We start from the raw sequence: 25,538 nt of genomic DNA, 5'->3' as shown, positions 1-25,538 counted from the left end.
CTCAGATCTGTGCAAGCTGTGTCCACGGCCCCCTGCCTCTGGCAGCAGGCAGTGGCTGCTGCAGCGGAGCTGAGCCCGGCTCCCCCTGCCTCTGTCTGTTGCCTGCTGCCTGCCTGCTGTGGGCTCAGGTGGGGGGGCAGCTCTGTGCCCCCCAGATCCATGTGCATGGTTGGGGGTGAGGTAGGCTGCCCACTGTGGGCTTGGGCACCCGCCCTGCTCCCTTCCCCCAGGGCCTCCCCAGTCCAGTGGGTGAAACCTTGCACTTCAGGGAACAGTTGGGTTGCACAGGGAAGTCCCTTGCCACTGTGAACTCCATGCTGTTCTGGCGAGGTCTCCCCTGCTTGCTCCGCAGCAGTGAGGGGCACAACCCTGCACCACCACCCCTGCTGCTGCTGCTCATGCAGTGGATGCATCACCAGGGTAGCATGCACCTTGCAGCAGCAGGGAGATCCCTGTCTGATGATATCTTTATTCTGTGAGCAGGGAAACTACTATTCTGTATATTTGCTTGCTCACTTTGATACCCAGAGTATTGTGCGAAGTCAGACAAGATTCTTCATGCTTATCTTGGTGGGCCCAGTTTGTCCAGAGCAGTTTTAGTTCTAGTTATCTTCCATCTATCCCTGTGGAGCCCCAAGATCTTGCTGCTGCTCTCTAACCTGCTGTCCCAAAAAGATGGGAAAAAGATCCTGCAGACCTGAATTCCATCTGTGACATGACCTGGATGTTGAGATGGCTTTTTGTAGGGAAGAAAATATGCTTTGCTCCACTTAAAGGCATGCTTATCATCATTTGTAAAAATTCTAGGCAAGCAGGACTGTGTACTGGGAGGTCCCTAATTCTATCCCAGCCATCTATCCCACCCATCTTGAACTACCTGATGGAGCCGAAGTGCAATTACCTATTTCCAACCATGGTCAAGGTACAGGATTTGAAACGCATTACTTTGTTTCTTGTTCCCCCTCAGAAGTAGTAGACAAAGACAGCAAACCACAGGTACTCAACTTCCAGCTGGCATGCAAGCAGAGTTCATGCTGTGATAGTTGAGCAGGCGACATAGAAACTTGCTTCCAGCTGTCATATGGGCAAGATTCATGCCAAGGTTTCTTGGTAGGCTGTGGGTAAGCATGGCTCACAGCCATCATATGGTTAAGTTTCTGCTGAGAAAGTTGAAGATACTGTATGAAAGCTTACCCCACTGAAACCAAACCAAAATCAGTATCATGGAGCCACTGGCAATCTTTATATCAAATATTTGCATTTCAAAGTCATTTCTTCCCCAGAGCAAATACCTCTTCATTAGGCATGAAACCAAGACAGCCTTTTAGAAGAGAAGCAGAAGGTGGTGTCTGATTCCCAAATATTAGCCTTCATTTCTGACTCAGTTTCTGGGTCTCCTGTGTAAATACCCAGCACTTATTTTTCTTACTTCCAGGCAGCAACTGCAGCAAATTAATAAAGTTCTTGGTCCAGATCCAATATACCATCTTTCAGTGAATTGAGTCTTAGTATTATTTAGCAGCTATCTAGCACCTAGTTCAAAAAAGCTGATCATAGATTCAGGTGTCAGACCTTATATAAAGGGAACATTCCTGGCCTCACCTAGGATTTGGAGAGGATGTAGGCAAGGAAGGAGATGACAAATTTTTCTATGTCCACCAGATAATTCTTCAGAAATATGAGATATACATAACTTCTGTGATGGCAGGAAATCTTTGGTATGCTCTTGTTAATGTCTTAAGCTGCAGCTAAGTGTTAAAGTTCTCTACTAAGAAGGAAGTCACATTTTGGCTGTCTCAATAAGATACCTTTAGAACCTAAAGAATTCAATCTAGAGCAGTCCACCATTTTCTGGGTTGGAAGTCCATTGATGATCCTGTTTGCATCCAAATTCAGTGTAAAAAGCAAAAGATAGGTATTGTGTGAAGGAGACATGAAAAGCAAAGGTTGTGATCTCTGTATCTCGGAAGCGGGCTGAATAGTAGTCTCCTTTATGTCTTTCCCTCAGCCACAAAGAATAAAGAAGGTTAACAAGATTGTGAGGGTAAAAACCACAATGTTTATGATGTCCCTCTTGTTAACACTGAAGAGATGGTTCTCATATGTCACTTAAGTATAACTGGAACGTATTATTAAATTCACAGCACACTCATGCTCGGATACAAAATATGTGCAAGGAGCTATTCTCAGTCAGAATCTAGGAGAGCCAAAACCTTTCTTTTGGGAAGCTGAGAGGGAAGAACTAAAATCTTTTATTCTAGAAAGTAGTAAACACCCATGTTACATCTTGTAAGAAATTTGCAAATGCTAGATGTGGAAACTGTATGTGATTAATATACAGTAATATAGTTGAGATTTTACTCTGTAGTAAATTCATTCCCCAGCTCCCTGGTAAGGAGGGAACACAAAACCAGGTCTCAAGCTGGATGCCTCTAGTACACGGGAGGCAATTATTTCGGGTGGAGGGCCACTTGATGAGTTTTGATGAGCAGTTGAGGGTTGCATGGGTAGCCTCTCCCCTTCAGTTGCCCCACTCCCTGGTTGTCATCTTGGGACTGGAAGTCCTGACCCCTGACCTTTGCCACCGGAAGTCCCTCCCCTTCCCCTGGGAGTACTGCTTTTGGAGAGGTGGCCTTGGAACTGAAAGTTACACCCTGTCATACAGTCTGTCACAAGACTCACCCACCCAACACCAAACTGCCCTGCTTGCAATATCCGTTCCAGAATCCCCTGTCCTCATCACGTGATCCCTGACATCAGAAAGTGTACCCCTTGACTGGGAAACACTGCCCAACACCAGGGCCCACCCTCACAGTACCTGGCCTGCTCCTGGGGGCCCACAAGTTCTGTCCTTTGGGCCACGAGGCACATGCACAACTTACCAGGTAGCAAAGTGTTGCGACCCCTCTAACATCCTGCTCCAGCAGTGGGGTTTCAGGACAGCAAAATGTAGCCCAGCTTCCCTTCCCCTGACCAGTACTGGTCACCAGACCCCTGCCACAAGCAAGGACCCATCCCATCCCATCGATCCCCAGGCATCAAAAGCTGGCCAACTGCCCCACCCATCACTGGTGCCAGCATGATCTGGTCCTGATCCATCTCAGCCTGCTGCCTTCCCCCCCTCCCCCGTGACACAGCAGAAGCCAGCCCAGGCCTAGGTCCCCTCACCAGCACAGCACCCTCCAGTGCTGTAGGACCCCTCCTGTCCCGAGCCACAGAGGGCTCAGCCACAGCTTTCCCTGCCCAGTGGAACCCAGCCAGCCCATCGCATCCCCTATCAAGCGGTGGCTTCCCCAGGTGCTGCTGCACTTTCGCCCTGCCTGTGCCAGCTGGTCTCAAAGGGCAGGAGACTCCACTGCTCGCCCCGTCCCCAGGAGCATGTGGGAAGCTGGCTTCAGCCACATGCTGCTCTGGATGGGACAGACCTGGCCGGGTCTGCATCAGCCAGGAAAAGTGGCATGCAGCTGAAGTCGGCTTCCCATGTACAGCTGGGGATGGGAGGAGCCTGGCTGGGTCTGCACTGGCCAGCAGAAGTGGTTTCATAGTTTCATAGTTTCTGGGTCGGACGGGACCTGAGCAGATCATCAAGTCCGACCCCCGCCATGGCAGGAAAGAGTACTGGGGTCAAACAACCCCAGCTAGGTGTTCATCTAGCCTCCTCTTAAAGACCCCCAAGGTAGGAGCCAGCACCATTTCTCTTGTAAGTTGGTTCCAGATCCTGTCCACCCTGACCGTGAAGTAGTACCTCCCAATATCTAGCCTAAATCTACCCTCTACCAGCTTGTGACTCTTATTCCTGGTCACTCTTGGTAGTGCTTGGGGGAACAGGGACTCCCCCAATGCCTGCTGGTCCCCCCGACTAGTTTGTAACAGGCCACTAGATTTCCCTCTCAGCCTTCTCTTGTGGAGGCTGAACAGGTTCAGGTCCCATAGCCTGTCCTCGTAGGGCCTGCCCTGCTGCCCCCAGATCATGCAAGTGGCCCTCCTCTGGACCCTCTCCTTGTTGTCCGCATCCCTCTTGAAGTGCAGTGCCCAGAACTGGACGCAGTACTCCAGCTGCGGCCTGACCAGTGTGGCATAGAGGGGGAGGATCATCTCCTTGGATCTGCTTGAGATGCATCTGTGGATGCATGACAAGGTGCGGTTGGCTTTCCTGACTGCATCCCCACACTGCCGACCCATGTTCATCTTGGCATCAATTTCATAGATTTCATAGACATTAGGGCTGGAAGGGACCTCGGGAGATCATCGAGTCCAGCCCCCTGCCCAAAGGGCAGGAAGTCAGCTGGGGTCATAGGATCCCAGCAAGATAAGCATCCAATTTACTCTTGAAGGTGTTCAATGTAGTGCTTGAACCACCTCCGCTGGCAGACTGTTCCAGACCTTGGGGGCTCGGACAGTAAAGAAATTCTTCCTTATGTCCAGCCTGAAACGGTCTTGCAGGAGTTTGTGACCGTTCAACCTCGTCATCCCTTGGGGCGCTCTGGTGAACAGACATTCCCCCAGATCCTGGTGGTCACCCCTGATAAACTTATAGGTGGCCATCAGATCACCCCTGAGCCTACGCTTTTCCAGGCTAAAGAGTCCCATGGCTCTCAGCCTGTCATCGTAAGATCTGTTTCCCTGACCTCTGATCATGCGCGTGGCTCTCCTCTGGACTCTCTCAAGCTTCTCCACATCCTTTTTGAATTGTGGAGCCCAAAACTGGACGCAGTACTCCAGCTGCGGCCTCACCAAGGCCGAGTACAAGGGGAGAATGACGTCCCGGGATTTGCTCGAGAAGCATCTATGGATGCACGCCAGCATTTTGGTCGCTTTACTAGCCGCAGCATCGCATTGCAGGCTCATGTTCATGTTGTGCTCAATGATGACCCCCAAGTCTTTTTCTTCTGTAGTGCTAACCAACGTAGCACTGCCGAACCTATAAGGATGCTGCAGGTTTTTCCTCCCAAGGTGGAGAACCTTGCATTTTTTGGTGTTAAACACCATCAGGTTCTCGTCTGCCCATTTGCTGAGCTTGTCCAGGTCAGCCTGGATCACCCGCCTATCTTCTGGCGTGGATGCTTTGCCCCAAAGTTTGGTGTCATCGGCGAACTTGGCCAGTCCATTCCTGACTCCAATGTCCACATCATTAATGAAGATGTTGAACAGTATGGGTCCCAGGACAGAGCCTTGAGGGACCCCACTGGTCACAGGGCACCATGATGATTGACTGCCATCAATCACAACCCTCTGGGTCCGACCACGAAGCCAATTTCCCAGCCAGCGGATAGTGGTGGAGCCAAGGTCACAACTGGGCAGTTTGGCCAAGAGGTGATCATGGGATACCAGATCAAAAGCTTTTTTGAAGTCAAGATATATGACATCAATCTCTTCTCCCTTGTCCAGGTGATAGGTCACCTGGTCATAGAAGGAAATGAGATTGGTCAAACAAGACCTACCCGCAACAAACCTGTGCTGGCTATCCCTTAGAATGTTAGCCTGGGCCAGTCCCTCAAGGATGGCCTCCTTAATAAACTTTTCTAAGATCTTCCCCAGGATAGAAGTCAGGCTAATGGGCCTGTAGTTAGCCGGATCCACTCTCTTCCCTTTCTTGAAGATCGGCACCACACTGGCCTTCTTCCAGTCTTCGGGCACTACACCAGAGCGCCAGGAGTTTTCAAAGACCCGTGCCAGGGCCTGGGCTATGACGCTCGCCAGCTCCTTGAGTACCCTGGGGTGCAGGTTGTCAGGGCCAGCTGACTTGAAGGTATCCAGCTTCTCAAGGTGTTCCTTCACGAGGTCAGCATTGATGGAGGGTAGGGGATCCCCCTCACCCAGATTTCCCTGTCCCATAGCAGGCATGGGCATCCCGTGTGACTGATGAAAGACTGACGCAAAGTACCTATTTAATAGGTTGGCTTTTTCCTGGGCGTCAGTTGTCAGTTGCCCCATCTGGTTTAGCAGGGGTCCAACATTGCCCTTGCTTTTCCTCTGGCTCCCCACATACCTGAGAGAGGACTTTTTGTTGTCCTTGATGCCTGAAGCTAGTTGGAGTTCAGTTGCAGCCTTGGCTTTCCTGGTTTGGTCCCTGCAGGACCGGACCAGCGCGGAGTAATCCTTCTTGGAGGTGAATCCCGTCCTCCATCCTTTGTAGGCTTTCCTTTTTAGCCACAGTAGGTCCGCTAGGTGTCTGGAGAGCCAGGGGGGCTGCTGTGCCTTCTTGCTGCCTTTTCTCCATGTTGGAATAGATTTAGCTTGTGCACTGAGGATCGCTTCCTTGACAAGCAACCACTCTTCTTGAACTCCCATCTCCCTGGGGTCATGGTCCCTGAGGGCCTGACCGACCAGCCTCTTGAGCTTGTCAAAGTCGGCTTTTCTGAAGTCAAGGACTTCTGTGTTGCTGACTGACTTGCCAGCTTTACGGCGGATGGTGAAGGTGATCAGCTCGTGGTCGCTGTCACCCAACTTCCCATCGATCACTAGGTTGCCGATTAGGTCATCCCCCATAGCCAGTACCAGGTCAAGCAGCACTTTGCCTCTCGTTGGCCCATAGACCTCTTGGGTCAGGTAGAGGTTATCCATGCATGAGAGAAAGCTTTGCGCCCGCTCAGATTTAGCTGAGTGATCTTCCCACAAGATGTCCGGGTAATTGAAGTCACCCATGACAACCAAGGTCCTGGAGCAAGCGGCCTCAGTCAGTTCCCGGGCGAACTCCTGGTCAAGCTCGGGACTTTGAGTGGGAGGTCTGTAGTAGACTCCCACCATTGTGTCCCCTGTGCCGAATTCCCCACGAATTTTTACCCAGAGGGTCTCTAGCTGTCCATGCCGGTCGCCAACATCAGCTTGCAGGGACATGTAGCTTTCCTTCACATAGAGAGCTACACCCCCGCCCCTCTTGTCAACACGATCCCTCCTGTACAGGGTATAGCCCTCTATACCCGTGGTCCAGTCATGGGTGGAGTCCCACCGGGTCTCCGTTATCCCAATGACATCATATTTCTTTTCACTGAGCAGGAGGACGAGCTCGTCCTGCTTGTTGCCCAGGCTCCTGGCATTAGTGTACAGGCAGGCAAGTGTGCCCTTGGGGGCTCTTGCCTTGCCCACAGATTGTGCCAGGGCTGGGGCAGGGGTGAGCTCCCTTAAGTGCCCCTTTAAGTGCCTTGGTCCGCTGGCTTTGCAAGGGCCGTTCAGCGGGCCAGCAGTGGCAGTAGTTCCCCCCATCCCCCAGCGGGCTTAGTTTAAAGCCCGGTGGAGCAGGTCAGCCAGCCTGGCTGAGAAGAGCCTCCTCCCCAGGGGAGAGAGGTGGAGGCCATCTCTTCCCAGCAGCTCGCTGCCTCTCTCTCCAAAGAGCGGGCTGTGGTCATGGAAGCCAAAGCCTTCCTGATAACACCAGCGCCGCAGTCTTTGGTTCACCGCGTGGATCCTCCTCTCCCTCCTCAGCCCATAGCCCGAGACTGGGAGGATCGAGGAAAACACCACCTGAGCTCCCAGATCCCTAAGCCCCGCTCCCAACTCCCTGTAGCGCCTCATGACCTGGCTGGGGGTGCTCCGAGCCGTGTCATTGGTGCCCACATGAATAAGGAGCATGGGGTAGTGGTCTGTGGGCCGGAGGAGCTGCGGGATCCTCTCCGCAATGTCTCGGATGCGGCCCCCGGGAAGCAGCAGACTTCCCGGGCTAAGGGGTCGGGGCGCAGGATGGAGTCTCCCACAACAAACACCTTACGCTTTGTCTTGGGGAGAGCGGGGCCAGTAGCTGCGGTCGAGCCTCGGTTGCCTGCGGGAGCTGGCAACTGCATGGGCTCTGCTGGGGCTGCAAGAGATGCGAACCTGTTGCTAAGCTCCGGCGGGGCAGTGGCCTGGGTGCGGCGGGCCTTGGGGCCCTTCACCACCTTGGTCCATGCCCCTGACTGGGCAGAGCGGGAGGTCCCAGAGTCCTCCTTAGTCCTGGAGGGAGATGGAGCTCTCCCCTGCGGCTCCCGGGGGAGAAGGGCCTGGCAGGAGGAGTCTATCTCCTGCTCACAGTCCCTGATGGCACGCAGTCTCTGGACTGTGGCCTGGAGCTCCTCCAGCTGGCGCGCCAGAGACCCCAGTAGGGAGCAGACCCCGCAAGGGGAGGTGGCCATGCTCCTGGGCCCCAGAGCCTGAAAAAGGGACAGGCAGCCCCCGCAGCCAAGAGCCAGGGGCTCCGTCTGCGTGGAGCCCGGAACCATGGGCTCCGTCTGGGTGGCCGTCTCTGAGGTGCCCAGTGGAGGGGCCGCAGAGCCCGAGGGGACCCTCGGGGTGCGGCGCGTGCCCATCCGTGTCATGCCTCTGGTAGGCTGGCTATGGCTGGGGCTGGCTACGGCTGGGGGGGGTCGCAGGCAGGGTCTCGTGCCCTCCCACGCCCTCCCCTGCGCGAACTCCGCGCTAACTCAAGCGCCTGTTTACGCAGCCTGTTTGCGTGGCTCCCTGGGGGGCTGGGCCAAGTAGGGGCCTGGGCGGGGGCTTGACCTGGCCTGGCACCAGGCAGCGGCCTCCTCCCAGCAAGTGAGGAGTTAACCCCTTCCCACCACGAGCCTGCTTACCTCCGGCTGTGCTGGGGGTCGGCAGGGGGCTCGGCGGCTGCTGAGCGGGTGTCTGGGGGGCTTTGGGGGAGTGGGGGCGCAGCGGGCTTCACCCGCGCGTCTCTCACCGCTCCAGAGCCTACCTGAGTGGCTTTGTTTTTTTTTTTGTTTTGTTTTTCTTTTCCCCTGACTGGCGGGCCCTTTTAAACTACGCGCATGCGCAGTGGGCCTGCCGTCCGGGAACGCTGGCTTCTCAGGCCAGGGGGGCCCTGCCCGGGATTTGGGGGGCCCTGCCCTACAGGAGGGGGACTGGTGAGTACCCCGTCCTTCACTCTTCTCTCCCTGGGGGCTGGGCCAAGTAGGGGCCTGGGCGGGGGCTTGATCAATGATGACTCCAAGATCCTTTTCTGTCTCTGCACTGACGAGAAGGGAGTTCCCCAGCCTGTAGGTATGGTGCTGGTTCTTCCTCCTCAGGTGCAGCACCTTGCACTTGTCAGTGTTGAATCCCATCCTGTTCTCATCCGCCCACCCTGTAACCTGTCTAGGTCTGATTGCAGCCTATTCCTCACATTCTCCCACATCTTAATGTCATCAGCAAATTTGAACAGGGTGCTATTTACCCCCTCGTCCAAGCCACTGATGAAGATGTTGAACAGTGCAGGCCCAAAGACCGAGCCCTGGGGGACCCCCCTACCCATATCTCTCCAAGTTGAAAATGACCCATCCACCACCACTCTCTGGGTGTGGGCCTCAAGCCAGTTAGCGGCTCATTTGACTGTATGGGTGTCAACGCCACGGTTCCCCAGTTTCTTAATAAGAATGGGGTGAGAACAGTGTCGAAGGCTTTTCGAAAGTCCAGGAAGGCTGTGTCCACTGCTACCGCTGCATCTAAGGATTTGGTGATCTGGTCATAGAAGGCTACCATGTTGATCTGACAAGACCTGCCGCTAATGAACCTGTGTTGGTTGCCCCTGAGCATAATCTCCCCTGCTGGCCCCTCATGGACATGTGCCAGAATAATTGTCACAAAAAGCTTACCCAGGATCAAGGTAAGACTAACTGGCCTATAGTTTCCTGGGTCCTCTTTCCTCCCCTTTTTGAAGATGGAAACCACACTGGCCCTCTTCCAGTCCTCTGGCCCCACACCAGAGCACCACGAGTACTCGTAAAGCCATGCCAGGGGTCCCACAATGACCTCAGCCAATTCCCTCTACTCGAGGGTGGAGATCGTCCAGACCAGCTGATTTGAATACATCCAGTCCCTCCAGAAGTTCCCTGACTAGATCCTCTGTAACCCTTGGCCTAGTTGTGCCTCCCCTGGGGTCTAAGCGGGGCCCAGAGGAGGGGTGGCTGTTCCGGTCCCTGCTCAGGAAAATGGAGGCAAAGAAATCGTTAAATACCTTAGCTTTGTCGTCTGGTGTGATGACCAAATTTCCTAGCTTGTCCTGCAGGGGCCCCACGTTACCCGGAACCTTCTTTTTGCCCCCTATGTATTTAAAAAAGGACTTCTTGTTGTCCTTGATCCGGGAAACTAGTCTCAGTTCCATCTCCGCCTTGACCTTCCTGACTGCCCCCCTGCATCCCTGTGGTGGTGGAGCCGTTTGCCACTCGGGATGGGATGAGCCTGCCTGGAGTGGCAGGGGCTCAGCTGCACTTTCCCTTTGCCTGCACCGGTCAGTCCCAAGTGGCACATGGGTCCTCAGCCACTTCTGCTGGCCAGTGCAAACCTGGCTAGCCCATCCCATCTGGAGCAGCATGAGGCTGAAGCCAACTTCCCACATGCTGCTGGAGACAAGATAAGCCCAGCCGGGTCTGCACCAGCCAGCAGAAGCAGCGGTGGACCTGTATGCTGCTCAGGACTGACCAGCTCAGGTAGAGGGAAAGTGCAGCTGAGTCTCTGCCACTCCGGGTGGGCTCATCCTGTCCTGAGCAACACACGGCTCCGCCGCCTCCTCTCCCTGGTGCTGACTGGGCCAGAGTTGCGGCCCAGCTGCTGCTTCCCCTTCTCAGTGCCAGCACAGCACCGGGAAAGCCAGCCCAGCAGCCGCTTTCCTGGGCTTACCTGCAGGGCAGGGCCCTTTCCAGTCCTGTGCAGCAAAGCAGAAGCTGGCCCAGACACTCTTTCCCCTCACCGGCACCACGGGTTCTGGCCCAGCCCCTCCTGCCCCTCTCAAGCTGCAAACGTGGCCTGAGCCAGGGGCAGGGCAAGGCCAGCTGGGGCACGCTGAGGTCAGGGTTGGTTGCCTTGCAACCAGAACCCAAGTAAACAGCCTGAGGTGCTGCAGCCGGCAGCTGGTTCTGCCAGCTGCTGCTGGAGGCTTTTAGAGAGGCAGCCGCCATTACCTGGGTTTTGAAGGGGCTCCGCGGGCCAGAGGGAAGTGCTTGGTGGGCCAGATGCGGGCCATATTTTTCCCACCCCTGCTCTAGTAGGTGCTTTTATAGCACCTGACTCTCAGGTGCCAAGGTAGTCAGTTGCATTGATCAAATGGCTACTACTGGGATGACACTGACTAAGGGAACAGACACACCAATAGTATACCAATATAATATACATCAGCATAGAGTTACTCCTCACATATAGAGGAGGGGTAGCTTTACCTTGGAGTGGAGTGATGTATTTGGAGTAGGGCTGTGCTCCACTTTTACTCCATAGAAAACATGCTATGTGTCTGCACCTACTGTGTGTCAATTGAGGCTTAGGCATTGGTGCCACAAGGGACACGTCACAGCAAAATCAACTGGAATACAGGCCATTATAATATTTTTACAAGATGGCCTCATTTTAGAGGACAGGGACAGAACTTTTGTGAGGGGAAAAAGTCAGTGACTGGAGGCATGCTATACTTTAAGAAACCCAGGTTCAGTACTACTGTCATATAACAAATTCCTGAGGATTGCTATTCTTACCAAGCCTCTGACAAATGCAGATTGTTGTCTTGATTTGGATTTGTGCACGAGTCTTAATGAACTCATCTTTCCACCTCAGAGTTCATTTGTAGTTTGCTTCTTCTCTTTCTCATTACTTGTCACCTCTTTGTCCAACAGGTTTTGGAGTTTGGTATGGTCTCAGCGAAGTCTCTGTTGTATGTTCCATCAGTCATGGTACTTTCATAAGTCAACCAGCCTGTTTCCCTAAGGTCAACACAACTGTCTTCCTTGTGTAAAAAGAAAGTGGTACTGCTCCTGTTTCAATCAAATCTAAATATCTTAAGGAAATGGAAAAATTCATCTTAGGGTAATAGAAACTATTTTCTACATCCTGTCGTGAAGATCGTCTGACATGGAGGGGACTGAAGTAAAATTCTCTTACCTGTAAATTTCATTTTAGGACTTTTCATGTCAGACAATATAACCTTCCCTCAGATAGTTGTTACACCTACATTTTTTTTGGCTGTTGCTTTGTTGAGTCATTTAAAAGGAAATGCATACTTTTCATTTCAAGGCAAATGTATGAATTAAGTAGCACTTTTAAACTTTCACACCCTCTGAGGTTTTCAAAGTCAGCAGTTGTTGTTCCAGAGGTTTCCCTGAGAGGTGGTCAAGAGGGGGATTCTGGTCTCAGAGCAAAGATTTGATCCACTGTGAAGATGGTGAATGCTCCACTGTTAATGAAATGTGTTAACAGTCCTTGAATGAAAAGGCACAGATAAAACTTTTTCTTCATTCCATTGTACTGTATGATTCAGATATTTACCATTCACAACTATTCTCTTTGGTCAGTTATCTGCTTGCGGCATAATGTGCTCCAGAATTGTAGAACTGTTTATAGCAAGACAGGGTACGTTCCCGTTTCTCAATTCATGGACATGTGGTAAACCTAAATAAACACTTCTAAAATGTTCTCAGCACTTTTCTACCTAGGCATAATCTTGGACGGCTTTATGTCGAGAACTTTTATCTCCCAAGGTCTTGTTTTAGAAGGCTACTTCGGACTGCACAGCAGGGCCTATATCATAGGGAAGCCTGACAAGTAGTTCTTGGCTCCTGAAGGACACCTTACCTCTTAATCAAATATTTAGCTTCTTTGAGAGCTGGGGACCTCAAGAAATCATAAAGTGTAAAGTCAGGTTCACTGAATTGCCTGTCCTTTCCTGTTAGCGGAACAGTTCAGTTGTACAGAGATAAGTTCCTGCCCTATGCTGTTGGTGAAGTATTCCCTTGAGGGACTGATTGACCTCTAGGTGCTGTATGAGGCTTCACAGTATTATCTATCATTTACCCAATCTTATGGCCAAGATCTGTAGGGCCACCACTTAGTTTTTACTTTACACGTTTATTAAAATTTGCCATTCAGACCTCAACTCTTCTGCAGAGACAGATTTTGCAGGTAAAGTATTCCAGGCTCCATTTCAAGTGAGTCTGTCTTCTTCCTGAAGATACTGTTTACCATATTCACTAGTTCTTCTGTATTTCCTGTAAGATAATAGCAGAAGGAAAAAAAGAAACCGATTCACCAACAGAGGAGTTCATCAGAACACCTCTTCTTTTATCCTGTGTGCAGTTCATGCTCCTCTTCTAACTTGTTTTTTTCCTCCCTTTTTCATTGGGGATCCTGATGTTTGGACTTTGTCATGAGTTTGTGGGGGGAGTCATCCTTTGGACACTTGCTTCTCTTTGACTTTGCATTTCATTATAAGTAGTGGTATAAATTCTGGTTCTTTTGTACTTCTAGCAGGATAGGAAAGGAGGAGGGAATACATTTTCCATCTCCACACTGAGAGGCAGAAAGGAATCCAGTACAGCTTGTTTATAGATTTCATAGATTTCTAGGGTTGGAAGGGACCTTGTAGATCATCGAGTCCGACCCCCTGCTTTAGGCAGGAAAGAGTGCTGGGGTTAAATAACCCCAGCTAGGTGCCTGTCTAATCTCTTCTTGAACACCTCAACTTCTGAGAGGTGCCAGAGAAAGGTATGGCTTTGTCCTAGTGACTAGCAGAAGACCAGGCTGGTGTTTCGTGCCCTGGTGATCTTGGTTCAGTTTCTGGATCTGGTGCGATGCCCATTGCAATCCTGCACATCTCTGCTTTAGTTTCCCGTCTCTAATGGCTACACTGGACGTTCTTTGGAGCAGATATTGCTTTCACTAGGTTGGTACAGGAACCGAGCAAGATGTGGCCTTGATTACAGCTGGAGTCTAGGCACCATGGTCTTGCTGGCTGCTTCCACATGACCAGGGGAATGAATTTAGGGAGGTACAGAAACACTCTTTAAATAAGAAGTGGGAGACAGGGAGCTTCCTTCCCTGGCTGGGGTTGATGTGATAACACTGAATGGATGTGAAAAATTGTGACTACTTTTGTTATAGAGCCTTACTTTAGCTAGGTTTAACTGAGCCTGGAATCAGACTGAGCAGGTTTCTGCAGCATGCTACCCGAACGTGCTCTATGGCAGAGGCCTTTCCAAGTGCTCTGGATTAAGGGACTGTGGTCAGCTCTCAGGATTCCCTATAGATTGTAATGCCCCCATAGCATCAAATTTGTGAGAACACAATGAAAGGTGCCCGCAGCCCAGCGTGACCTGTGGACAGTTCCCTAGTACCTTATGGACCAGCGGTGGTCCAGGTTTGGGAACCAGCGCTCAAGAGAGGCATCACTTACAGGCAATCAGAACAAGATTTCAGTAGTACCATCTATGATGCTCAAAGCCCTTTACAAAGGAGGGCTGAATCCTCAGTCTCATTTTCACAGGCAGGGAACCTGAGGCACAGAAAAGGGAGTGACTTGCCCAACATCATTAAGCAGAGATGGAGAACAAATCTGGGTCTCCTTTGCAACAGGTCCAGTGGTCTATCCCATATGCAAGGCTGCCTCCATTACATCATGAAACCCTCACTGACTCAGACCCTAAGGTTAGGGCAGTGACCTCAGAGCAGGATGGATTAGCAAATTAACCCCTTTTGGAGAACTGCATCTTTTGTTCAGATACACGTTAACAGATTTAGATATAAGGGCTGAGAATTAGAAGAGATCTGGCATGATTGTTTCATATTTTGAGTTTGTCTCAGGATATTTGTCCATGAATAAGTTACTGTGACATAGGTTTGGGTGTGAATTTATGTTATGTCATCTGCCCTGCAGTTACAGTCCATGTATGAACTCTTACCCCCATAGTAGACGCAAGGTAGCTTACTCCAGTTTCATTGAGTATTCATCTTGGCAGTTCCAACTGAGCTCTTGATGTGCTGTAAGTTCACATCCTAGCCTTCTTTATAGTAATTTGTTTGTATGCCCTTGCCCTTGGATGAGTAAGTAAAATTATCACCAAAATGAAATAACTTATTTATTGACATTTTAAATTCTTAGGACTTAAGGAATTCCAAGATTTAAAGTGAAATCAGTCTTCAGGATAAGAAGATTACATATTTGTGTCTTTAATAAAAATGACCAAATCCTAAAAAATAACAAATCTTTTTAGCTTTGTTTATGATATATTAAGGTGCTGAGGATCCTGGCTACAGAAAAATGATCAGATTGCAAATTTAAGGACATTGAGCAGAACTTCAGATATCAGAAGATACTATCTGGATGCCAATCCACAGTAGAAATGATTTTAGCATCTGAGACTGAAGTAACTATGGAATTCTTCCTGTCTAGACCTTTTCTATGAAACCAGATTCTCTAAAGATTTAATTTAAAAATTTATAACAAGTTTGCAACTAAAAAAAGACAGTTAATGTAACTTCTTTATTAGATGTAATAATGCATTTCCATGCAAAACTAAATTACACTTAAGCTTTCACACTGTCCTTAAAAATAATGTTTGTAGGAAAATAAAATTTAAGAACAAAAGTATTTGCAATTAAAATTTCTGCACCAGCTTTCAAGGACCTAAGTATAAGACTTAGGAAGCCTCCTCCCACCCACACTTTTTTCATGTTCTAGCCTCCAAAATTAAGTGGTATAGGCACTCGTCCAGCAAACTAGGGAACTAGGCTTTAAACACCCTTTTCTAGAGGGGGTTGGGGCTTGCATCTCTCTGTCTTCCCGGCACAGTGCTCTGACTACTATTTCAGAGGCTAGGCATTATCCAATTACCCTCGCCAGTGCACCTTTTGAAATGGAGCCATCGCCTCTTGTATTTAATGGCCATTGGATAAAGTGGTTGAAGAGCAGTGCTCCTGGATTTTCCTTGCTTCACAAATCACTCTTGCAAGTCAGTGAATAAGTGAATCTTGGCACTTTTTGAGGGAGGAAGAATAGAGTAGCTATTAAGGCAGTTTCCAGCCTTCATACAGAACAGAGGTCGGCAAGGTTTCTGAACAGAGTGCTGAAAACACCCACAAACTTGGCTTGTAAGATGTTGGTGTGCCAGGGCGGATGGCGGAGCAGCTGCAAGGGGCCCAATCCTTGTTGTGGCAGTGCAGCCCTGGCCTCTTCCCTGCCATCTGCCCCGAGGTGTGCATGCCAAGCCAAATGCCTTCGTGTGCTGCACTCTGGCACCTGTGCTGGGGGTTGCCTACCCCGATATAGAAGATGAATATGAAAGCTAGAGATGTTTGGCCCTTAGTGGCAGCGTAAATAAGGGAAAGCGTGGGCTCAGACTCATATGTTGTATACTTATTTTATTGATTTCTAAAAGCCTGCCCTTGTGATAGGTCTTAAGGATAAGGTGCAAAATGTGGTAATCTTTGGTTTATAGGATTGACAATTAAAAATTGAATTAATGCCCAAATGTCATAGTGAGTTCATTGCTTTTTATGGGGCTCATGCTTTTTGGCAGCCCTTACTTGAAATATAGATGCTGTCGGTTTTAAGAAGATCTCCTTTTGTTTATAAACTTATGCTCTCTGACCACACAGACTCGGAAGGAGAAGGAGAAGAGATTTAGAAATCTTTTAACTTATTTTTATTTTTAAGTATGTTCTCTTAACTAGAACCAAGGAAGGAGGCAAGATAACTCCATACATTTAGTTCATTTTTTGCTGGAAATATTTATACTTAATTCTTTAAAAATATATTGTGTACATTATACTATTGAACAATATTCAACTTTTATAAAATAAAGAATCAATGGAGTAGTGAAGGAACATTCAAAATAGGAACTTTCATAAGAAAGATTTGGAAAATGTCCATCGTCTAGTAAAATTTGGTCAGTTATATAGACAAAAAAATACATGCTTTTATCTCTGAGTATAAAAAATACTGACAGGTGATTGAGTATTATTTGGAGATGAGGTAAAGTCTGTCAGAAGTAGAATATGTGATCCATTTTAATCTTTCCTTCAGGTTGCTGAAATACTTCTAATAAGAGCCTCTACAGCCTATAAAAATTCAGATGGTACAAGGTGAACAAGAAAAAGGAACTCTTCTTGGGTGAAAATGATACTGACAAGTTAGCTCTGCCACATAGCAAACAAAATGTATAACTGTGAATAGCTCATGATTTTCAGGAAAAGTCAAACCGGAGAAATGTTTCCATATTTAAGGCTGTCTGTACAACCAAGTGGGGCTTGACTATTTTCACTATTAGATAAAAGTTAGTTCCAATGGGAAGGGGGGTGTTGCATTTTCCAGATCTTAATTTATATCTATAAAATATTAGTGGGAGCCTTTGAATCATTTTCGGTAGATTTCTGAATCAAGCCCTAATGCATATGTTGAATTTGAAAATGAATAATGAAAAACTTTTCATTTCACCCCTTAAGAGTAGTCATATATGCTGATAGTCATATCTGGATGAATTTTTAATATTTTTCTCTTTAGCTGGAAGGACTTGAGAATGAAATTAGCCAAGAGAAACAAAGTCTTCAAAATAGTCAAAACTTGAGCAAAGATCTAATGAAAGAGAAAATACAGCTTGAAAAAGCAATTGAGATGCTCCGAGAAAACTCAGAGAGACAGGTGAGTAATGTACTGATTCAGCATTGCACTTTGGCTCCTTTACACTTGGCATAGGTATCTTAAAGGCAACAGGTCTCCGCATTAAGCAATGTCTGTATTATATAGGCTTCCTTGAGATATAGAGTTACTCTGGGAGGGAAGGCTAGGGATAAGAATTTGTTTATGGAATTTAGCAGTGCTCTACTTGTTCTCTACTGTTTCTATGGCCTTACTGACCAGGCAGAAATTAGGGCTGCCTAGAGGTATAGTTCAGCCTGAACAGAATATCAGGAACTTAACTAGAATTTACTCTTTGACCAAGTGCCACTCTGTGCAGAAGAAAAGGTGGTTAGAGAGCTGTTACCAGCCCTAGTAAGAGTTACAGCAGTCTAGGGTTAGTAGTGCTGGTGGAAGAATGATAGAATGGAACTTTGTTCTGCTGTGCTCTTGCCCCAAACTTCCCTTTTTTTTTGTAAAACACCATCTATAGTAAGAATGGGGAGGACTGTTGCCCCAAGAGGCTGCCTCAGCCTACTTTAAAACCATGTGGAGTCCTCTCTACCAGAGGAATTCCCTGCGGGCATTTTACAGATAGATTCCAGGCACTTTGAGCTATTTGAATACCAAAAAGGGACTGAATCTCAGTAGAGAATATGCCCCTAAATACGTAACTCCGTTTAAATGGCTTGATTGTCACAGATAAAATCTTCAACTTTTTAGCTACATTTAAACTTTCAATTGACATTGTTTTAGGATACAGAATATAATGCAAACCATCTGGAAAAAATGGAGGGAGCCCTTATTTAGGCTCCTGACAGATAATATATTTAATATGAGCTTAGCATGTTAATCATGCAATAAACTGTAATGTGCCACATGTTCAATCAGTTTATCATGTGATAAAAATGACAAACTAGTCACAAGGAAAGATATTTAATGCAAAACATCTTTGTGGTTATTGGCATTATGCTTTAATTTGAATGTTTAGCATGTTAAAGCCATGCTGTGCAGCCCAGCAGCTCCCCATGCACCAGCAAGTAAAACTTTACCATGCAGACTGATACTGTGCTTGGAGATCTTTATAGCATGTAACTCATATCCCTAACGTTGGGCTGCACTGCATGACTTTAAAGATCTGGGCACACAGTGGGTTCAGACAAGTGAAACTTCTTGCTGTAACTCATGGCACTTTGCAGGAAGTTTCATGAATTACAGCTGTCCTCAGGACCCTATAGACATTTGTGGTTGGGTCCTGGGGATTTGGGAGATGAGCTGCAGTTTAAAGCAGCTCCATCTGCAGCTGCTTTCCTCTAGCAATGCCCCTCCCAGCCTTGGTGCTGTTTTCAGAATGGCAGGGGGCAAAAGGAGTGGAGGGAGATCATTCTGAGGGTTGCCCAGCCAGAACTGGAGGATGGGGTGGGTGAACTGGAGCTTCAGAGAGATGACGAGAGGTATTCCAATCTACCCACCCCACCCCCAACACCAGCTGGGCAACCCCCAGAATGAGTTCCCTCTACTCTCTTCCCCACCTCCCATTTTGAAGACAGCACAGGGAGCAAGGCTTGGCTGCATCTACTTTGGAGTATCGTTGTCTGGACCCTCATATAATGAGGCTTCAGATGTTCACATGATTGGCCATTTTTAAGGTGCTCTGCAGCCGTGCACTTCTGTCAGAGCACAGCTGTAGAGCGCTTTCAGTGGCCAATCACACAATAAACTGTCGTGTCTGTCAGCACCCAATGGGATCTGAGAAATTATATCCCAGATTCCAAAAATTTCATGTCCTGCCCTGCCAAGTCTTGAACAACTGGGATAAAATTCCTTAAATCTCTTTTTAAATTAATGCCGGCCAAGGGCCTTAGTTCCACTGAAACAAAAATATTCAATATTAAAATCTGCACTCTTTTTTTAAATGACTGCACTGTGCTTAGGTTTTTAAGCTGGGGGTACAAAAGGGCATGTAACTGGTTGTTTAATATTGTACATAATGGAATATTTTTAAAACTATGCTTGTTGTGTTTATTCTGTTAAGAAGCATTTTCCATAAATAGATTATAGAAACATTACTAATTATGCATTAGTACAAATTGCATTTGAAAACAGGGTTATGTTTTAATGATCTATTGTAACAATTTTTGAAGAAGTCATGAGCCCCAGTGCAGCTTTCCACTTCAGCACCAGTGTAAAGCTAAGCACACGAATGGAGCTGAATCTTCAGTGACATTGCTTGTGCTTTAAAGTATGTACTCAGGTGATTTTTGAGTGTCACCATTGTTCAGAACTTTCCTAAGATTTGTACTGATGCCACACGAATGTAACTTACTCATACAAACGTTCCATATTAACTAAATTGGTAGTATAAAAGACTTATCAATCATAACTTCACAGTTAATGTTTAAATATTGTCAATAAAAACATAGTCAATAAATTATATTTACTGTTTGTTTTTAGCAATGCTGAGTTATGTAAAGGAACATCACAAAAATGTTATATGCAGATTCCCATTCTAGGAGTCTCATTGGCATTTCTAAGCATTTAATCATTCCTGGGCCATGTACACGTCAATCTTCATATCCAAACAGGCGAATGAAAGCACATATGAAAGAACAGAGTCTATAACTTTTTAAAACCTTTTTATACAATTTGTACTGTAAATCAGAGGTTTTCAACATTTTAATAAGCATACCCCTGGTGGGCGGGGTGGGGGGTGGGGCTGGGTGCAGAGTGGCGGCAAGCAGGGTGTGATGGATGGTGGTGGCCGCTGCATGCAACCTTCCCCCCTACCCTCATATCCAGCCAGCCGGGCGGCGCCTGTGTGGCCTGCAGAGGGGCACCACTGCCCTCACCCTGCCCCGGCCCTGCTCCTGGGGTGTGGCGGCACTCCGTCCCTGCCTACCCCCATGTACCACCCCCAGGGCCTTCCCAAGTACCCCCTGCTGTAGATTACAGAACTGTAGACTCTTTTGATTTGGGCATTTCTTAAGTGTATCTGCAAATGTATTTATGTTCTTGATAACTAAAATCACTGTAATGGAATATTCTTTTGTCCTTACATACTCATTTATGTTATGTTTTCTGGTTTAGAATTGTTTACTTACACATCTCAGTGGGTTGTTTAGATACCTACCAGGTCATAAACCCACTAGTCTAATGCCTTCAGCAAAAGCCCACACCTGAATATTGGTTTGGATACTCTCTCTTAAATTTAAGAGGTGCAGGTATATGCATTTGTTAGATCCCTTTTGCAAAAAAGCTAATGCTTTTCTTAATAAAAAAGAATAGTCTTGGTATATGGAGTCAAAAAACTTGGTAGAGGTTTAATCATCGGCTCTGCCTACTCCAGAGATCAACTCTATATTTTCAGATAAAATAATAAGCTAGGGAGACAATCACCTCCTGTTCCTTACCCCATCTTTCTTGAACCTACGTGTAGAATCTTATCCAAAGTCATGATTTAACTGTTTTTCTCTTTTCTGAGATATGTCCATTTCAACTATATTGCATCTCTCAAAGCACCGGTGTTTCAAAAAAAGCCGTTTTGTTAAAAGAAGACCAGAAGTATTTTGTGTTTAGCTTGTTTTATTTTACTTTAAAAAATGTCCTTGAAAAAGTTCTGTACTTAAAATTTGTTGCATAACTATCAGCCGACGTATAATACATGTTGTTATATGTATGGTAGAATAAACCACAGAATTTTTTTATAATAATGCAATCCATCTACATCTATCTTACCTTAGCAGCCTGCTGTATATGTATATGTTGTGTGTATGTATGTGTGTATAGATATATATATATAAATAAATAAATGATTTATTTGTTTGCATGTAACTGACCTCATTTAACATTTCTTTTTAATTATTTAGATTAGACTATTAGAACAGGAAAATGAACACTTGACTCAAACCGTAGCTTCTCTAAGGCAACGCTCACAAATCAGTGCTGAAGCAAGAGTGAAGGAAATTGAAAAAGAAAATAAAATTCTTCATGAATCTATCAAAGAGACCAGCAGTAAGTTAAATAAGATTGAATTTGAAAAAAGGCAAGCCAGGAAAGAACTAGAACATTATAAAGAGAAAGGAGAAAGAGCAGAAGAGCTTGAGAATGAATTACATCACCTTGAAAAGGAAAATGAATTATTACAGAAAAAGATTACCAATTTAAAAATTACATGTGAGAAGATAGAAGCCTTAGAGCAAGAAAACTCAGAATTGGAGGTAGAAAATAGAAAGCTGAAAAAAACTTTGGATAGCTTAAAAAATCTGACATATCAGTTAGAGTCCTTGGAAAAAGAGAATTCACAACTTGATGAAGAAAATTTAGATCTAAGAAGAACAGTTGAATCTTTAAAATGTACAAGCATGAAGATGGCACAGTTACAGTTAGAAAATAAGGAACTGGAAACAGAAAAGGAACAACTTAAGAAAGGCCTGGAGCTTATGAAAGCCTCTTTCAAGAAAACAGAACGCTTAGAAGTCAGCTACCAAGGTTTAGATACTGAAAACCAAAGGTTACAGAAAGCCTTAGAAAATAGCAACAAAAAGATTCAGCAGTTGGAAAGTGAACTACAGGATTTGGAAACTGAAAATCAAGCTCTGCAGAAGAATCTGGAGGAATTAAAAATCTCTAGTAAACGGCTTGAGCAGTTGGAGAAGGAGAATAAGCTATTGGAACAAGAGACATCTCAACTGGAAAAAGATAAGAAGCAATTAGAAAAAGAAAATAAGAGACTTCGACAGCAGGCAGAAATTAAAGACAGTACATTAGAAGAAAACAATGTAAAAATTAGTCACCTGGAAAAGGAAAATAAATCTCTATTCAAAGAGATAGGTATATTTAAAGATTCATGTATACGTTTAAAAGAGCTAGAAAAAGAAAATAAAGAACTTGTGAAAAGAGCTACCATTGATAAGAAAACCCTTGTCACACTGCGAGAGGTAATTTGCAACTGATTTCCATTCCTGTATTAAACTACTTATAACATAGAGGAAAAGGTACTACTAGTAATTTCTAAAAAAGGATTTTCCTATCTTGTTCATATGTTTAAATCAATAGCATGTATACTATCAGTAGTTATAAACAACTTTTAATGATAATGAAGATCTTCCATACTATATTCATTAATCATTTAACTTCAGCATTATTAATCTCTCATATTGCTTATAAAACCTACATAGGTATTATTTGTGTTGTTATGGGACCTTTCACAGACTCTTAGTTAAGTACCTACTCTGACTAAAAGGTTAGTTTGCTACTTGATAGTGTTTACGTTATGTACCCATGACCATCCAGGAAATATGCGAGAGGCCAGGATTTTTATGGGTGATATCTTTTAATGCATCTGCTGCAGGTACAGTGAAAAACAGGCATACCAAAAGATTAAAAAAAATTAAAATTTTTCACTGTGCCTGCTTTTCAGACCTAAAGAAGAATGCATTGAATTCAAAAGCTTGTCTAAGTCTATCCCAGCCATACAGCTGGTCCCATGAAAGATAGCATCCATAAAAATCCTTGCCTCACATACTTCACTATTTATTTTTTCCTAATGATCCAACAAAGTTTAGAAGGGAATTCCTACTAAAAGAAAGGAAGTAAACCCCTATGATGGAAATCATACTTGTATTTAATCAAAAGTTGTAGTTGTGTGGAAGAACAAAGTTAACTTTACCAGATTATGCAAGCTACATATACGTATACAAAGCTCAGATATAGACAGTCCCCAGAAACTAGTGTTGTGTTATTCTTTTTTTCAGTTTAATTTCTCTTTATTGACTTTTATTTCTCTTGTGTAAGGATTTGGTGAGTGAAAAGCTGAAGACACAACAAATGAATAATGATCTAGAAAAACTTACACATGAACTTGAAAAGATAGGCTTAAATAAAGAGCGCCTCTTGCATGATGAACAAAGCACTGATGACAGGTGAGAGTGAATCAACCTTTGTGGGATAGTTCAGTTTTGTTTGCAATAATAGAATATTCTGTTTTTCCTTCAGCAATTTTCTCCCTAAATTGTAATTTTTGAGAAAATGTAAATAAGCTAGAAAACAGACTGTCTTTGAAAGTAACATGTTGTGGTAATAAATATCCTCCAGGGGATTTATAGATGTGCTCGGGGGGGGGGGGGGGGGGGGGGGGGGAGGAGGTGGTGGAGAAGGAGCGCTTTAATTAGGGCGGCTCCAAAAACCGTTTTAAGTAAAGTGCTTGGAGTGTCATGTGTATAAGTGTCCCTGTGCTGAAAACTGGCAGTGGGGGCATTTTTAACTAAAGCTTATGAAGCAAGCTTTAATTAAAGCAGCCACCCCTGCTGCCATTTTTCAGTGCAGGGATGCTGATACATGTGACATTGGAGTCCTCTGGACTATCACACTCCAGCAGACTTGATTAATCTAGTCTGCTCCGACATGATGTAATTACAGCACGTCAGAGCAGCCTAGTTGCACATGTGGAATCTGGGGGCACTTATACATATCTATGTCTTTGAAAGTAAATTGCCATGTTGGTGCTAAGAAATACAGAAATTTATGGCAACAGCTACTGTTTGTGTGATTGCTCATATTCTGAAACTTCTAGTCAGCAGTAGGAACAAAAGACAGAGCTGTTTTAAAGTTAATAGGCTCAGTATTTTGAGTACTTCAAACTTTAGGATTCTTGTCACTGTAAGATTATCCACGCTTCTCTCAACATCCCCACTTGTGTGGGCTGGCTAGTAACCAATATTTCAAGCCTCTCCCAGTCCCCACACTGTCTCTTGTAACTCTACCACACCTGCTAATATACAACAGCTGAGATCCTGACATCTGTTTCCTGTGCTCTGTTCCGTGTTGTGTTCTGTTTAACCGGGGTTCAGGGAAAGTGAATGTCAGGAAAAGACTTAGCATGGGCTTCTAGCCAGCCCTTCTTTCATGAGGCCATTCATTTGTGAAAAAATGGCTGGTATAGTAGTTTGTGATTATTACTGATTGGCATAAACGCGGGGACAAATTCCAAGCCTTCTTTTAGTGATTTTTTTTTTTAAAGATTCTGGGCCTTCTCTCCAGAAGGCAGCCAGATATTTTATCTTCATTCCCTCTGCCTCCTGCCAGTGGTCTGTTGCTGGATAATGTCTGCACCTCTGGAGGAATCTCCCAGTACTTTTTGTTTTCTAGCAGTATCTGTCCTCAGCCTCCTTTCCCAAGGTGGAAATTATTTCCTTAGTCAGAAGAGTATTTAGACCTAGGATTTTTTCGTCAGCATTCATGATCAGTGCTGAATTGGGGGATGTAGAGCAATTCATGCTAACACAGTGTTAAGAGTTAATTCGTGGTTACACAGTGTGAATCTCTGTTCCCCTCCAGGATGAGAGGAAAAGGGCCTGGTCCCTTAGCAAGACACAGGGAACACTCATACTTTTTGTTGTAGAAGCCTGAGTTCAATCTCTGTAGATGGCTTTTTCAATTACATTATTACAAATAGTGTTCTGTAATGAGGATGTGAGCTGTTGTGGACTTTGAACACTTGGGCTGAGCTTCCTTAGAGAGAAGAAGCCTGTCTGTCTGTGACATAGTAGAGGCTGTGTATTAACATCATCTATTATTAGGCCATGTATAGAGACTTCTGAGTTGGGTTCTGTTTCTTAGCCAACATTGTTGGTTAACTAAGATTTCATTATTTCAGGGGTGCACAATACATTAATGACACATATATTGCTGTACAAGGGTCTTCCATTGCTTCCCTTGCTTCTGAATTCTTTTAGGTAGTTATGAGAGCTGTTGCCCAAGAAAATATGCTATTGAAGGCCATATACACTGTGAGCTAGCTGGCATCCCTTTTCTAAGATGCTGAAAACCTATAAATGAGGAGTGTTTGTTTTACTTAACAGAGATATTAGCTTGTTCAGGAACATAATTTCTAAAACTGTCATAACTTGTGTTCATTATTCTCAACTTCTGCTTTTACTGTCTTCTGGTAGAGCAGAAGGTCCCAGTCATTATTCTTTATTCAGCCTTTATTGGTAGGCATGTCCAGTTCTTACCAAGCTTAGGGAATGCTAGTCTTTTACACATGAGCTGTTTTCTGTTTCTGTGCATTCCTGGCCTGGCTCTTCATTTTTGTATAGAGATGGAAGATCTTTCACTTACATCTAACATATCTCCTCCCTGGAAATGTACAGAGGTAGATGTGGTTTTTTTCTTCTGAACATTCTTAGCAGTATCTTAA

At 45.8% G+C, this 25,538-nt stretch overlaps 1 protein-coding gene across 10 annotated transcripts in view; it reads left to right on the top strand.

Annotated features, from left to right (window-relative positions):
• The window catches only part of CCDC88A (coiled-coil and HOOK domain protein 88A), a 201,921-nt gene that overhangs the window by 123,040 nt on the left and 53,343 nt on the right, over nt 1–25,538 (top strand). For all 10 annotated transcript variants that reach the window (XM_090049774.1, XM_090049761.1, XM_090049766.1 and 7 more), the window contains exons 14-16: nt 17,228–17,365; nt 21,208–22,278; nt 23,135–23,262. In XM_090049774.1, coding sequence (XP_089905900.1) covers nt 17,228–17,365; nt 21,208–22,278; nt 23,135–23,262 — 1,337 coding nt within the window. The remainder of the gene's footprint in view (nt 1–17,227; nt 17,366–21,207; nt 22,279–23,134; nt 23,263–25,538) is intronic.

The sequence above is a fragment of the Crocodylus siamensis genome, chromosome 1 (genome assembly GCF_052110815.1).
Source record: "Crocodylus siamensis isolate JL-2025a chromosome 1, ASM5211081v1, whole genome shotgun sequence".
NCBI lineage: Eukaryota > Metazoa > Chordata > Crocodylia > Crocodylidae > Crocodylus > Crocodylus siamensis.
Note: the sequence above shows the minus strand (reverse complement) of the source record. Positions and strands in the feature narration are given on the sequence as shown.